This window comes from Entelurus aequoreus, linkage group LG02 (assembly GCF_033978785.1).
Source record: "Entelurus aequoreus isolate RoL-2023_Sb linkage group LG02, RoL_Eaeq_v1.1, whole genome shotgun sequence".
NCBI lineage: Eukaryota > Metazoa > Chordata > Actinopteri > Syngnathiformes > Syngnathidae > Entelurus > Entelurus aequoreus.
The window spans coordinates 49,367,391-49,383,271 of record NC_084732.1 but is presented as its reverse complement, the minus strand read 5'-3'; the positions used below and the strand labels follow the sequence as shown (position 1 = coordinate 49,383,271).

The 15,881-nt window shown below is 38.5% G+C and overlaps 4 protein-coding genes across 4 annotated transcripts in view; 1 reads left to right on the top strand and 3 right to left on the bottom strand.

The window, feature by feature from the left end:
* Window positions 1-3,706, bottom strand: part of usp47 (ubiquitin specific peptidase 47) — a 32,669-nt gene extending 28,963 nt beyond the window's left edge. The window contains exon 1 of the mRNA XM_062028408.1: window positions 3,391-3,706. Coding sequence (XP_061884392.1) covers window positions 3,391-3,435 — 45 coding nt within the window. The 5' untranslated portion in view covers window positions 3,436-3,706. The remainder of the gene's footprint in view (window positions 1-3,390) is intronic.
* A 216-nt stretch (window positions 3,707-3,922) lies between these two features.
* LOC133635295 (golgin subfamily A member 6-like protein 22) overlaps window positions 3,923-15,881 on the top strand; it is a 24,495-nt gene continuing 12,536 nt past the window's right edge. Inside the window, exon 1 of the mRNA XM_062028359.1 lies at window positions 3,923-4,183. The gene's annotated coding sequence lies outside the window, so the exon portion shown is untranslated. The remainder of the gene's footprint in view (window positions 4,184-15,881) is intronic.
* Window positions 12,902-15,881, bottom strand: part of clec3a (C-type lectin domain family 3, member A) — a 33,436-nt gene continuing 30,456 nt past the window's right edge. The window contains exon 4 of the mRNA XM_062028396.1: window positions 12,902-14,183. Within this exon, the coding sequence (XP_061884380.1) occupies window positions 13,786-14,183 (398 nt within the window). The 3' untranslated portion in view covers window positions 12,902-13,785. The remainder of the gene's footprint in view (window positions 14,184-15,881) is intronic.
* The window catches only part of vat1l (vesicle amine transport 1-like), a 91,402-nt gene continuing 89,627 nt past the window's right edge, over window positions 14,107-15,881 (bottom strand). The window contains exon 10 of the transcript XR_009822043.1: window positions 14,107-14,183. The gene's annotated coding sequence lies outside the window, so the exon portion shown is untranslated. The remainder of the gene's footprint in view (window positions 14,184-15,881) is intronic.

Sequence of the window (15,881 nt, the reverse complement as noted above, 5' to 3'; positions counted from 1 at the left end):
CCCTATTTTGTTACACTTTATTAAGCATTTCTTACATATTTCCCTTTTTTGCATGTTAATTTACAGAGGTTATTGTTAAGTGTTTACTGTGATTTCAGAATTGTGTTTTTCCATGGTTGTGTTTTAAATGTCCTTTTCTTTCTGCCTTGATAGCTGGGGGTTTCATAATCAGAGCAGTTACATTTGAAATAAACATGTTAACATTTAATACATTTTCTCCTTGCCAATATATTTCATAGGTCATAAAAATATCAAGTTATCAATATCGACCAATATAAAAACGTATATCGTGGTACATTTTTCAGCCATATCGCTACGAAGCCCCTTAAAGGCACATGGAGGGAAAATGTTTTTATTTTTTTCCTATGTCAGTGAACCGGAAGTAAAAGACACATCAATGGTGAACCGGAAGTGAAACAGACAAAGCGATGGAGGAGCCTACCCATCATCCGTGGGAGAAGTTTATCCATCCATCCATTTTCTACCACTTGTCCCTTTTGGGGTCGCTGGAGCCTATCTCAGCTGCATTCGGGCGGAAGGCTGGGTACACCCTGGACAAGTCGCCACCTCATCACAGGCCAACACAGATAGACAGACAACAAGTCGCAACCTCATCACAGGCCAACACGGATAGACAGACAACATTCACACTCACATTCACACACTAGGGCCAATTTCTATTTTAATATTGGCTTAACATATAAAGACATCAAATCGTATTATGGTCCCACAACAGAGCACAGATGATGGGTAGGCTCCCGCATGCTCCCGCTCCTCCATCGCTGTGTCTGTTTCACTTCCGGTTCACCGTCGCTGTGTCTGTTTTACTTCTGGTTCACTAACATAGGAAAAAAAAACTTTTGGGAAATCTCGCAAAACATCCATGTCCCTTTAGGGGCGCCCAGCTTTAGCTGGACTACAAATGAATCCACCATGATTAATACATATTTGAACTCAAAATAATTTGTGGCAGCCTTTTAGACATATAGGGGTAAATATGGATTATAATTGTTGATGACTGAAGTGCTGATATCAACCACACCTAACCCCCCCCGCCCCAAGCCCCTCCACATCCCACCCCCCGGATTGTAAATATTTCAATGTATACTCTGATGATTAACTTGTGTGATGACTGTATTATGCTGATAGTATATATTTGTACCAAGAATTGATTAACATGGACCCCGACAAGTTGAAAAACTTATTTGGGTGTTACCATTTAGTGGTCAATTGTACGGAATATGTACTGTACTAGGGCTGGGCAATATATCAATATACTCGATATATCGCGGGTTTGTCTCTGTGCGATATAGAAAATTACTATATCGTGATATTCGAGTATATGTTCTCACGCAGTTGCTTTTAGCTGTGGGCATTACACTACAGGCTTTTTTCACTCTTGTCTCTCCTTCTCACAGACAGCAAGCGCACCTTCTTACATACGTCACATACGTATACGCCCTCTCGGAGCAGAGAGGTAGCAGCATGGGTAACGTTAGCTGTGGTGCGAGTGGTAATACGAGAGAAAGAAGGTGCAAATCTGGTAACAAATGAAGGAATAATTATTTCCCAAGAAAAACAGCACGGGGTCCATCGTCTGGCTGTGGTTTGGCTTCAAGTGGGAAAATGTCGAACAGACAACCGTAATTTGTCAATTGTGGGGCAAAAGTGTTGCTACAAAAAGTAGCATTACTGCTAATATGTAGCATCATTTGAAAAGTTACCCGCTAGAGAATGAAGAGTACTTACTCCGAATGTCAACATCTCTTTTCAGTGCCACACCAACAAAATGCAGAGGCAACCATTTCCACATCAACACCGTATGTAACAAATAGTCAACAACAGAAGGAGATTACATCTGTAGTAACCTACCACATAGCGATTTGATTTCCTATTATGCAGCTCATTTTTATTTGAGTTATTGAAATATCTTGTGTGACATCATGCACAAAAGTGCACTTTATTTGTTTTAAACTATTGTAGTGGCGTTCTGTACAAAAAGTGCACTTTAATTTAGTGTTGTTTTGATATGTCATCTTAGTGACATCATGCACAAAAGTGCACTCGTAGCTTGTTTAAAAATGTCTCTGACAATCTTGCACTTTCTGTTTTGAAATGACATGAATGTTTGTTCCACTGCTTAATAACTGTTTAATAAATACAGTTTTGGTAAATTGACTTGGTTGTGATTTCCCTCTCTGCATGAAAGTTTAAAATGAGCCTATATTAATGCAGTATGAACAATAATGTTTTAATGTAGACACATAGAATCATCATACTGCTGTGATTATATGCAACAAGTGTTAATTCAAGGCTAAGGCAAAATATCGAGATATATATCATTTATCGTGACATGGCCTAAAAATATCGAGATATTAAAAAAAAGGCCATATCGCCCAGCCCTATACTGTACTGTGCAATCTACTAATAAAAGTTTCAATCAATCAAATTGTGATCTCGGCAATTCAAAATAATAAAGATTGAACAGCAAATAAGCACCAGCGGCTACATTTCTAAATGTATAACATGGGGGGGATATTTTTTCATGAAATACAAAAAGCTTAGTTTAATAAAAAAGGAACATTTTGTAATTTGCATAGTTGCACACTAACAATAGAATTAGAAAGCATCAAGTCAAATGGAGCAGAACAAACAAGGCTAAGTGACAGCTGACTACCAAGTCGATAAAGCGTGCTAAAACGTCGACGGCCAACACCTTTAAACAATCTAAATGCTTTAAAAATCCCAAAACTTGTTTGACACTACTGAGAGAAGTGTGATGGCACATTTGACTATGACCCTTTGACGCACGTTAGCTAGCATAAAGTGATGGGCTAAAAACTTCCATTTCAAAACAACCTGGAAAACGTCAACAAAAGACAGAAAAATGACAAATAAAAGGGGCGTCACATGTCTATAGCAACAACCAGGACGCCTGAAATACATGTATATTTATGTAAATATTGCATTATCGATAGTTTAGCAAGCTGGAGTTGTTGACAATATTTGGACTTAATCAGACGACATTGGCTAGCCTAACTGTGCTAGCAGCTGCTAACTGTTTGTTGAGCAAATAGCATTTAAAGATGCACAACTTGTTGTCAGTCAGTCCAATTCGTAATTTGGACACTTTATTGAGAATTAGGCTAAAGCTCAAATGTTATATTTAACGTAGTGACAGCAGCCACCAACTAACGTTAGCTGCAACGCCAATGTGAGTTATTATCCATGTCACGATAGGCCGTCCAAGTCATGTTTAGCTAACAGTTAGCAGCTGAGAATTAGCCTCTAAACAACACTTCTGGAGTAAACTTCTCGCATCACAGACGTTGTTTTCGCTCACTGGACGATAACTCGGGATGTCAGCAAACAGCCAAGAGTTCAGCTCACCTCTTTCGATACAAACTGGTTCTCCTCGCTGGGCACCATTTCCATTTGGGCGACACTTTTAGACAAGCCTCTACTCGGACAAGGATGTCAGCGAAAAACCTTCGCAGAAGACAACACTGGCATGGCTTCTGTCCCGTCGTTTGGACGTCGGATGCGTCGATAAGCCTCCCCGACACTTGTTCAAACTTGTAAGCTTATCAAAGTGATCGCAACACTCCGGGTGACACTCTGCAAGGAAGCCGTGCTACCGAGAAAAAATGGCCGCTGTGTTCCTGGCGTGAGACTTCGTTCGCTACCTCTGACGTCATGCGCACGTACGTGATGCGCGCGACACGATGACGTGATTTTAGTGCCTTTATTTCAACCGAACAACACCGACCTTTGTTTATTTTGGTTTGCATTGCTATGTTTCAAAAAGTATTAGAGCTATGGACTATGGTCTAAAATAGTATTTATGTTGTTGGTATTTTGTTTTTTGGGAGATTAAGTAGATGTAGGTGTAATAGCTCAAGTTCCCCGCTAGGTGACGAAACTGCTCACTCGCTTTGCTTTAGTCAGCAATCGTTTTCATGATGGATAAATATTTTTAATGAGTGCAAAATACCCACAGGGAGTTAAAAATTATGAATGTTTGAAAAATTACACATGAAGGAGAACAGGAGCTGAGCTCATTCACGTATGACTATCATCAGTAAATAATAATAATAATAATCACTCCACAACCCCTATTGAACTGTAGGAGTCAGGGCAGAGGAGCACAGAAAGTGAGAGGGGAGAGACCTCTACTGGAAAGGTGAGTAGGAGAATAATGATACATATAAATAAATATTAAAACATTTTTTTTTTTTTAAATGACTTATCGATAAGCCATTTGTTTTATCTATTTCTGGGTGGATCATGTTGACTATTGGTCCTCCTAATTGTCAATCATTATGGTGATGTTACGTAAGGACATATATATATATATATATATATATATATATATATATATATATATATATATATATATATATATATATATATATATATATATATATATATATATATATATATATATATATATATATATATATATATATATATATATATAATTTATTTATATAATAGATTGTATTTGTAATCTACTTTACATTTGATTTCAAATCTCAAAGTGCTACAGACTTACAACCATTGGCGTTGTTAGGCCTATTTTGGCATTGTAATAAATAAATAAATAAAAAATGGCTTATCGATAAGCCATTTGTTTTTTATATATATATATATATATATATATATATATATATATATATATATATATATATATATATATATATATATATATATATATATATATATATATATATATATATATATATATATATATATATATATATATATATATATATATATATATATATATATATATATATATATATCTGTGTTGGCCCTGCGATGAAGTGGCGACTTGTCCAGGGTGTACCCCGCCTTCCGCCCGATTGTAGCTGAGATAGGCTCCAGCACCCCCCGCGACCCCGAAGGGAATAAGCGGTAGAAAATGGATGGATGGATATATATATATATATATATATATATATATATATATATATATATATATATATATATATATATATATATATATATATATATATATATATATATGTATGTATATATATATATATATATATATATATATATATATATATATATATATATATATATATATATATATATATATATATATATATATATATATATATATATATATATATATATATATATGTCCTTGTGTAACATCACCAGAATGATTAACAATTAGGAGGACCAATAGTCAACATGATCCACAACATCCTCTAGTACGGTGTTTTTCAACCACTGTGCCGAGGCACACTAGTGCCGTGAGATACAGTCTGGTGTACCGTGGGACATTATCTAATTTCACCTATTTGGATAAAAAATATTTTTTGCAAACCAGTAATTATAATGGGCAAATAATGTGCCGTTGTTGAGTGTCTGTACTGTATGGAGATTGGCAGACTTACCACGTTATACTCTTCCATATCAGTAGGTGGCAGCAGGTAGCTAATTGCTTTGTAGATGTCGGAAACAGCGGGAGGCAGTGTGCAGGTAAAAAGGTGTCTAATGCTTAACCCAATAATAAACAAATGGTGAGTGCCCCTAAGAAAAGGCATTGAAGCTTAGGGAAGGCTATGCAGAACGAAACTAAAACTGAACTGGCTACAAAGTAAACAAAAACAGAATGCTGGACGACAGCAAAGACTTACTGTGGAGTAAAGACGGCGTCCACAATGTACATCCAAACATGACATGATAATCAACAATGTCCCCACAAAGAAGAATTAAAAACAACTGAAATATTTTTGATTGCTAAAACAAAGCAGGTGCGGGGAATAGCGGTCAAGGAAGACATGAAACTGCTATAGGAAAATACCAAAAAAAGAGAAAAAGCCACCAAAATAGGAGCGCAAGACAAGAAGTAAAACACTACACACAGGAAAACAGCAAAAAACTCCAAAAAAGTCAGGGCGTGATGTGACAGGTGGTGACAGTACACTTACTTTGAGACAAGAGCTATAGTGATGCATGGTTGGTTATGGTTTAAAGTCATATCCAACAATTGCGACAACGACTTTTTACTGTCAACTTGAGTTTCGTTTTTTAATTTTTTTAATTTATTTATTTATTTATTTATTTATTTATTTATTTTATTTTTTAATAATGTCCTGCCCAGCTTATCAGGCAAATCATATAGTAGATGTAGATGCCCATATCGGCTGTTCAGATTTACTTTACAAAAGAGAAGTGTAGGATACTTCTCTTGTTGCCTTATTTATATTTTGACTTTATTAAATGTATTTTATATATAGTTTCGTTTTTTAAATGATTTCTGTGGGTGGTGTGCCTTCGGGTTTTTTCGACGCAAAAAAATGTGCCTTGACTCAAAAAAGGTTGAAAAACACTGCTCTAGTATACCTTTAAGTCTTTCATATATATATATATATATATATATATATATATATATATATATATATATATATATATATATATATATATATATATATATATATATATATATATATATATATATATATATATATATAAGAAAAACCCAGACACCATCTTTGTAGTAATTTTTCTCCTGCGTGGACTTCCGTCTTTACAATGAGTGAAGCTGCACGAAACCTTGTGTCTGCAATTGTAAATAATTTAGTTTTTAAGTTTTGTGTTTCTTGTAGAATCTATTTTAAGTAATATGCATTAGCCTATTGTTAAAATAATGTAAAAACATCATTAAATATATTAGTTTTTTTGTATTGTTACATTAATAGCTGTTGTATTATTATAGGATGGCTTGTTAAACATTTCATAGGATTTTCAGAGGGAGGAAAAACCAAGACATTTAATATAAAATGTAAAATTAATAAATACATAAAAAGAAAAAGAAAAAAAATGGTTAAAACCCATCGTCCTGCATGGGAGCATTTCATTTCATCCCGTGCATTTTTTAAAAATAATAATAATAACAATGAATAATTTCTAAGTCTTTGTTAGCCGTTTGTGAAGTGTTGTGCTTGTGCGCTATGTTCGCTCGCATCCTGTGCATCTCCTGGGGGCTAAGCTCCCCCTGTCCTTAAAAGCTAGTGACGCCCCTGGGACTAAATAAAATATACAATCTCAAAAACGTCTCCAAACTGGACTTTCAGACGAAGCAGCCATAACATCACACTGTTAAATATGTTTGTAAACTATAATAAACAGTAATATAGTAATATAGTAAACAGCTGTATAATCACTCGCCATACAGCAATAGATGATCTGTCTATTACCTGACACCTTCTATGTTAGCTGTATACTTCTTTGTTTTTAATGCCTATTTTCTATTTTCTGCTGGATTTACTCTCTATTTTATGCTGCAGCTGTCACATATACTGTAATATTGTACATGGTAATTGTTATATATTGTATAGACATAATATAATATAATATATCAGTATATATAATATACTGTGCATATATTATGTAAATATTACGTATATATGTTATATTTTATATCGCTATATTTAGTCTATTTATACCTGCATTGTCCTTTCCATCCGTACACTTTCCATCATTGTAACTGAGCTACTGTGGAACAATTGATTTCCATTGTGGATCATTAAAGTGTGCCTAAGTCTAAGTCTAAGTCTAAACTATACAGGGTTATTAAAGCTCAGCGCGCACTGATAAGTCGTTAATACCATGCCACACTAAACATACATACAGTAATACATCTTTATCAGTGCTTGTGCTTCATATATTGATAATGCTTGGCAGGGACAGACGACATGGAGAAAATTATAACTGGGGATCTGAACACAGATATTCAACGCAAAGATGCGCCTGTCTTCAGATCCTTCAGCAAGTTTTGTAATCTGCACGGTCTTTCCCAGCTAATAGCGCTACCCACAAGGGTGTGTGATTCCACCCAATCAACCATAGACCTCATTCTCACTTCAGACTAAAAAATAGTGGGGTCATGATCTGTGGTCTTAGCGACCACTATCTAACCTTCTGCACCCGTAAAATAGCTCAACCTAAAGCCAATGGCCACATAACAGCCCAATCCAGATCCCTCAAAAAATACTCCAATGACAATTTCAATTTAAAATTAGATGAGTGGGACTGGTCCCCTGTGCTCACGAGCAACCTGGTCGATGTTGCTTGGGATCGCTTCAAAACGGCGTTCCTAAAGATACTAAATGACATGGCTCCCGTGAAAACAGTCAGGATCAAAGCCCGCTCGGAACCATGGATGAATCCGGACCTATTAGCTGCCATAAAAGACAGAGACAGGAAATACTCTGAATACCAAAAATGTAAAACAGAAGTAGATAAACAACCCAATAATATCAACCTCAAATTACTCCTTTCAACTCTCAAAAAGCAATGCAATAAATTAAGAAATAAGTCAACCAACCTGACTAAATCCTTAAAAAAAAATTACATTAACGACAAAATAGAGGAAAACACAAATAAGCCACGTGAGCTCTGGAAAATTCTCAACAACCAGCTTCCTGGTTGCAGCCAGAAACTTAAAGGCCTACTGAAAGCCACTACTACCGACCACGCAGTCTGATAGTTTATATATCAATGATGAAATCTTAACATTATAACACATGCCAATACGGCCGGGTTAACTTATAAAGTGACATTTTAAATTTGCCGCTAAACTTCCGGTTCGAAACGCCTCTGCGGATGACGTATGCGCGTGACGTAGCCCGGCGAACACGGGTATGCCTTCCACATTGAAGCCGATACGAAAAAGCTCTGTTTTCATTTCATAATTCCACAGTATTCTGGACATCTGTGTTCGTGAATCTGTTTCAATCATGTTCATTGCATTATGGAGAAGGAAGCCAAGCAAGCAAAGAAGAAAGTTGTCGGTGCGAAATGGACGTATTTTTCGAACGTAGTCAGCCACAACAGTACACAGCCGGCGCTTCTTTGTTTACATTCCCGAAAGATGCAGTCAAGATGGAAGAACTCGGATAACAGAGACTCTAACCAGGAGGACTTTTGATTTGGATACACAGACGCCTGTAGAGAACTGGGACAACACAGACTCTTACCAGGATTACTTTGATTTGGATGACAAAGACGCAGACGTGCTACTGTGAGTATGCAGCTTTGGCTTTTTTTTGCGTATGTACGTAACTTTTTTAAAATATATAAGCTTTATGAACCTTGGGTTAGGTGAACGGTCTTTTGGGCTGAGTGATTGTGTGTGTTGATCATGTGTTTGAATTGTATTGGCGTGTTCTATGGAGCTAGGAGCTAGCATAGGAGCTAGGAGCTAGCATAACACGTACCGTACCGTACGTGCGCGTCACGTACGTAACTTTTTAAAAATATATAAGCTTTATGAACCTTGGGTTAGGTGAACGGTCTTTTGGGCTGAGTGATTGTGTGTGTTGATCAGGTGTTTGAATTGTATTGGCGTGTTCTATGGAGCTAGGAGCTAGCAGAGGAGCTAGGAGCTAGCATAACAAACACGCAGGTGTTATTATGCAGGATTAATTTGTGGCATATTAAATATAAGCCTGGTTGTGTTGTGGCTAATAGAGTATATATATGTCTTGTGTTTATTTACTGTTGTAGTCATTCCCAGCTGAATATCAGGTACCGTGAGTATGCAGCCTTGGCTGCTAAACATTCGATAACTTGACCGTATGTGCGCGTCACGTACGTAACTTTTTAAAAATATATAAGCTTTATGAACCTTGGGTTAGGTAAACTGTCTTTTGGGCTGAGTGATTGTGTGTGTTGATCAGGTGTTTGAATTGTATTGGCGTGTTCTATGGAGCTAGGAGCTAGCAGAGGAGCTAGGAGCTAGCATAACAAACACGCAGGTGTTTTTATGCGGGATTAATTTGTGGCATATTAAATATAAGCCTGGTTGTGTTGTGGCTAATAGAGTATATATACGTCTTGTGTTTATTTACTGTTGTAGTCATTCCCAGCTGAATATCAGGTCACCCCCGGCTCTCACAGCATCTTCCCTATCTGAATAGCTTCAACTCCCCACTAGTCCTTCACTTGCACTTTACTCATCCACAAATCTTTCATCCTCGCTCAAATTAATGGGGAAATTGTCGCTTTCTCGGTCCGAATCTCTCTCACTTCATGCGGCCATCATTGTAAACAATAGGGAACTTTGCGTATATGTTCAACTGACTACGTCACGCTACTTCCGGTAGGTGCAAGCCTTTTTTTTATCAGATACCAAAAGTTGCAATCTTTATCGTCGTTGTTCTATACTAAATCCTTTCAGCAAAAATATGGCAATATCGCGAAATGATCAAGTTTGACACATAGAATAGATCTGCTATCCCCGTTTAAATAAAAAAAATTCATTTCAGTAGGCCTTTAAAACAAGACTCACCAACATCAGCATCAAGGAGGGTGACTCCCTCATTACAGACAAAATGGAGGTAGCTAGCAGACTTAACATATTTTTCACCAGCATAGCCGCAACTCTTGTCAACAAGCTGTCCCACCACTCTGGTCGCTTTGGTGTAGAACACATTAAAGCCTTCTACAGAAAGCTAGGAGTATCCAACGATGATTTCAAATTAGAAATGGTCACAGCTGATGAGGTGTTTAAAAAATTGAACACGCTCCACCCTAACAAGGCCACCGGCCTTGAGAAGATTCCCTCCAGATTCCTCAGGGACTCTGCCTCCATCATTGCCCCGATCATCACGCACATAATAAACCTATCAATTACACAAGGCCAAGTACCAAAAGATTTTAAGATAGCAAGAGTAACTCCCCTCTTTAAAAAAGGAAGCAAATTGGAACCTGGCAACTACCGACCTGTTTCTATTCTCATTTCCGTTTCGAAAGTAATGGAGAAAATAGTTTATGAACAGGTCGATAGTTACCTTGCCACTAATAAACTCATGTACAAATTCCAATCCGGCTTCAGAACTAACCACTCCACTGACACATGCCTTCTCTATCTGACCGACCACATCAAACATGAGGTGGACGCGGGCAAATACTGCGGCATGGTCATGCTGGACCTTCAGAAGGCCTTTGACACCGTTAACCACGCTATACTGTTGGATAAGCTCAGAGCAATCGGATTTAACAAAACCTCAAGGAGCTGGATGCAATCTTACTTGGAGGGGAGGGAGCAGGTGGTAGAGGTGAACAACACCGTGTCCCCCCCCCCCCTCTCGGTGAGCTGTGGAGTCCCCCAAGGCAGTATATTGGGACCTTTACTGTTCCTAATATACATAAACGACATGTCATCGGCATGCGACTGTGAATTGTTTTTGTTTGCGGATGACTCTGCCTTGCTGGTATCCGGCAAGGACAAGTCACAAGTGGAGAAAATCCTCAGTGCTGAGCTCTGTAGAACTTGCACCTGGCTCACTGACAACAAGCTATCCATACACTTGGGTAAAACAGAATCCATCCTGTTTGGGTCCCACATCAAACTTAAGAAAGTCAATGACTTCACCATAAAAGTAGGTGACATTGTTATCACCAGGAAAGATGAGGTCACCTACCTAGGTTCCACTCTAGAGGCTAACCTTTCCTGTGATAAAATGGCAACCAAGGTAATCAAAAAGGTTAACCAACGAACGAGATTTCTCTACAGAATTTCCTCTCTGGTCAACAAAAGCACCTTGAGGATTCTGGCGGGAACTCTCGTTCAACCCTTTTTCGATTACGCATGCACCTCCTGGTACCCTAGCACCTCCAAAACCCTCAAATCTAAACTCCAAACATCTCAGAACAAGCTAGTCAGGTTACTTCTAGACCTCCACCCCAGATCCCAGCTCACTCCTACCCACTTCTCTAAAGTGGGCTGGCTCAAAGTGGAGGACAGAGTTAAACAACTTGCACTGAGCCTAGTCTATAAAATCCGCTACACCTCCCTGATACCGAAGTACATGTCAAACTACTTCCTTAACGTAAATGACCGCCATAACCACAACACCAGGGGGTGCTCCACTAACCACGTTAAACCCAGATTCCGAACTAACAAAGGTCTTAACTCATTCTCTTTCTATGTCACATCAATGTGGAATGCGCTCCCAACAGGTATAAAAGAAAGGGCATCTCTATCCTCCTTCAAAACCGCAATAAAAGTTCACCTCCAGGCAGCTACAACCCTAAACTAACACCCTCCCCGGATTGCTAATAATCAAATGTAAAAAATCAAATGCAGATACTTTTTGTTTTTCTTATGCCTTCTGATCTCTCTCTCTCTCTCTCTCTCTCTCTCTCTCTCTCTCTCTCTCTCTCTCTCTCTCTCTCTCTCTCTCTCTCTATGTCCACTACTTGATGTCCATATCCCCCCCCCACACCCCTGATTGTAAATAATGTAAATAATTCAATGTGATTATCTTATGTGATGACTGTATTATGATGATAGTATACCTGTATATGATAGTATATATCTGTATCATGAATCAATTTAAGTGGACCCCGACTTAAACAAGTTGAAAAACTTATTCGGGTGTTACCATTTAGTGGTCAATTGTACAGAATATGTACTTCACTGTGCAACCTACTAATAAAAGTCTCAATCAATCAATCAAAAACAGCGCAGTACAGTCAGTAATACAGCGCTCTCTGCTGGACACATTATGTAATAGCAGTTTATAAACGACGCTGCAACAGTTTGCGTTAGTAAGTGGTAAAAGCGTGAAAGGCAAACAAAATCAAGGGCAACATTAATACCAGCATTTATATGTTAATTTTAATAACTTTTTTATAGTTACTTGTGATGTTCCTTAGCTAAATGTCCCTAAAAGCAACTGTTCTTCAAACCCGGAAGTTAGATATTGTAAAATACGGAAGCAAGAGTAAGATTTGTTTGCCTATAGGTGAATGTAACGGCAATTTAAAAATTACACACAGAAACCATAAATCAGCCATATTATTCTTTATTCTTTGTGCAGTATGTTTGTTGTCATACATTTCCAGACGGATTGATTCATAAAAGAGGCAGCAAATAAAAAGTGATGAGTATCATTGGTTGCACTCCTGAGCAGCACCAGCTATCATGAAGGAAACTCCGCTTTAATTGCACACATTTATAAAGTGGCTAGACTTTGCACCAGGGATTGTCACAACTAGAAAATAATGTAACTCTTATACTTAATTTTTTAATTACTTACTTTGAATTGATTATGTTAAAACAAATGCACTACTAAACCAGTGCTGTCCAAACATTTTCCAGTCAGAGTTGCATACAGAAAAATGTAAGAATGCAGGGCATGCACTTTGGTAAATTTTGTACACTAAAATCACTAAAACAATACAATGTCTCCTCGATGTCGGTCAATCAATATATGCTAACGATCGGAACACAACAACTTAGCTGTATGTGATAAGTAGCAAAGCAAATTAGAGTGTAATATCTAATCGAAACCCTTTACAAATATCATTCCGCCAATTCAAACATGTTTCAAGACTTTAGCACACTTAAAAACTTACTGTATTGCAAAAAAAATGGACATTTTAATCATGACAGGATGCCCGAAAATCATCCAAGACCATACAATATACTGTTAGACGCACAGGTCGTCAGCCATTTTGGGTTTTAGATCTTATTTGGATTTAAGCAAATGTATTTAATTTTTAATTTTTTTTGTGTAATGTTCTGATCGGAGTTGCTTTTATTTTTTCTTGAGAAAAAAAAGCTTTGGCCCGCAAATGGCCCTCAGGCCGCACATTGGACATCCCTGAACTAAACAGCGTGTTTGGACTGGGCAATACTAACAATGATATATTTACTCTGCTTTTACCATCACATTTTCGGCAAGAGATGCTCTCTCTTTCATCCATAGACTTGCATAGGAAGTAGCTGATCATCAAGCCTACAGCACTGGGTAGCCTTCAGGGGATAATATATTCACAAATGTACTTTTTCAAGCTGCGACACACCTCGTCGTACCACTTGCCCTGTGCAGCTACTGAAAGAGCTACACAGCTCTCCCTCTTGGTTCCTGTGGGCTGCTTCTTGGAGCGATCCCAGTTGAGGTAGCCCACGGGCTGGCTGTTAACATCAACATACTGGCCTTCTTTCACTATGTCAGCCACGCCGATCCAGAAGTCCTTGGAGCCTGGAGAACTCCTCTTGGCGTAGTCTCGCAGTTCATTGTTCTCCATAGAATCTCGTGGCGTAGCAAGGGTACCTCCTTGGGCGATGCAGTATTCATTCGCCTCGTGGTAGTGTTTGGGTTCCTCAATTGTAAGATAGCACTTCCTGTGAACTTTGATGCCACGTAGGCACACTGTTGAACAGAAATATGTGTTTTATTAAGTGCTGCTAAAATGTTTTTTTTTAGTCAGATTAATTACACTTTGGAATTTGGATTAATCACAGTAAAATACTTGCTTAATTCAAAATAACCTAAAAAAACCAACCTAAAATTTAGACACAAATGCAAATGTATTATCCAAATGTCATTTTTAAATGCACGTCATTTTCCATCGGCCCATCCATTTTCTACTGCTTGTCTCCTTTGGGGTCGCGGGGGGTGCTGGAGCCTATCCCAGCTGCATTCAGGCAGTAGGTGGGGTACACCCTGGACAAGTTGCCACCTCATCACAGGGCCCACACAGATAGACAGACAACATTCACTCACATTCACACACTAGGGCCAATTTGGTGTTGCCTATCAACCTATCCCCAGGTGCATGACTTATTTGCTCAAAACTTGGTAACCGTTTTATCTAAAGTCCAGTCAGGGTGATTTCTTAAGTGAAATCTGCCAGCGAGCAGAGCAGTTGGAGTATCACTTATATTTGCACGGATGTATGCATTGACCTGATCACTGACCTTATAACAACCTGCACCGCCTTTCAGGTATCCATCTGTGGTGTAGGTAAAGGAGGATGTACGGTCAAAATAAATTGTGTGATTAATCTGTGTATACACATGACCAATGCGATCATTTTTTGTGATTAATCACATGAGTTAAGTCGTTATTTTTGACATGCCCAGTTTTACGTAATATGAAAAACGTTTCTTAGGAGCTTAAAAATCATGGAATGCTATATGCTATTTGCATACGTAATTATTTTTAGTCTCGAAAGTAGCGTTCCAACGTTGCCTATTTGGATGGTGGTTCATGGCGTTTCTCAAACCGCCTCAACAATGGCGGAAAGCCTTTCTCAACAAGTTTTGAACAGGGCGCCATAACACACATTGTAGTACCTCCACCCTCTGCATCAAAGGCATACCTCCGTGTCGCTCCCTGATGAGCCCAAGATGCTTCTGTATTTGTTCATGCCATGCAAATGTAACTCACGGATTATGGCAGTGCTGACACGGTAGTATAACGGACCTCGCAGTGCGGCGCAAATATGTAGGTCTGTCATTCTCTACACAACAAAAGGCATTTTGAACATTTCAAACCGCCTATACCACACAAACAATGTGTCAGGTCCCCTCAGGTTTCAGGGTTTCATGGCAGATGAGTGACGGATGACCAGGTTCTGCATTTGGTGCTAATAGTCTTTGGCGGAGCACGGCGAATTGCCGAACCGCCATTTAACCAGGAATGTGTGAACAGCCCTTAAAGCCAAATTGACATTTGCACCCCATAGTGCGCTGCATTCGGCTCCTTAGTGCCGCCCTAGTGGTTCCCTGGAGCTTTTTCGAAAATGTATGAAAATGGAAAAAGATGAGGGCAAAATATATTTTTTGATTTAATATGGTTTCTGTAGATGACAAACATGACACAAACCTTTCTAAAAAAGACCCGCTCAGTGGCTTTGTTGACCCGCTCAGTGGCCTTGTGGTTAGAGTGTCCGCCCTGAGACTGGAAGGTTGTGAGTTCAAACCCCGGCCAAGTCATCCAAAGACTAAAAAATAGGACCCATTACCTCCCTGCTTGGCACTCAGCATCAAAGTTTGGAATTGGGGGTCACAATTCCCAAATGATTCCGGAGCGCAGCCACCGCTGCTACTCACTGCTCCCCTCACC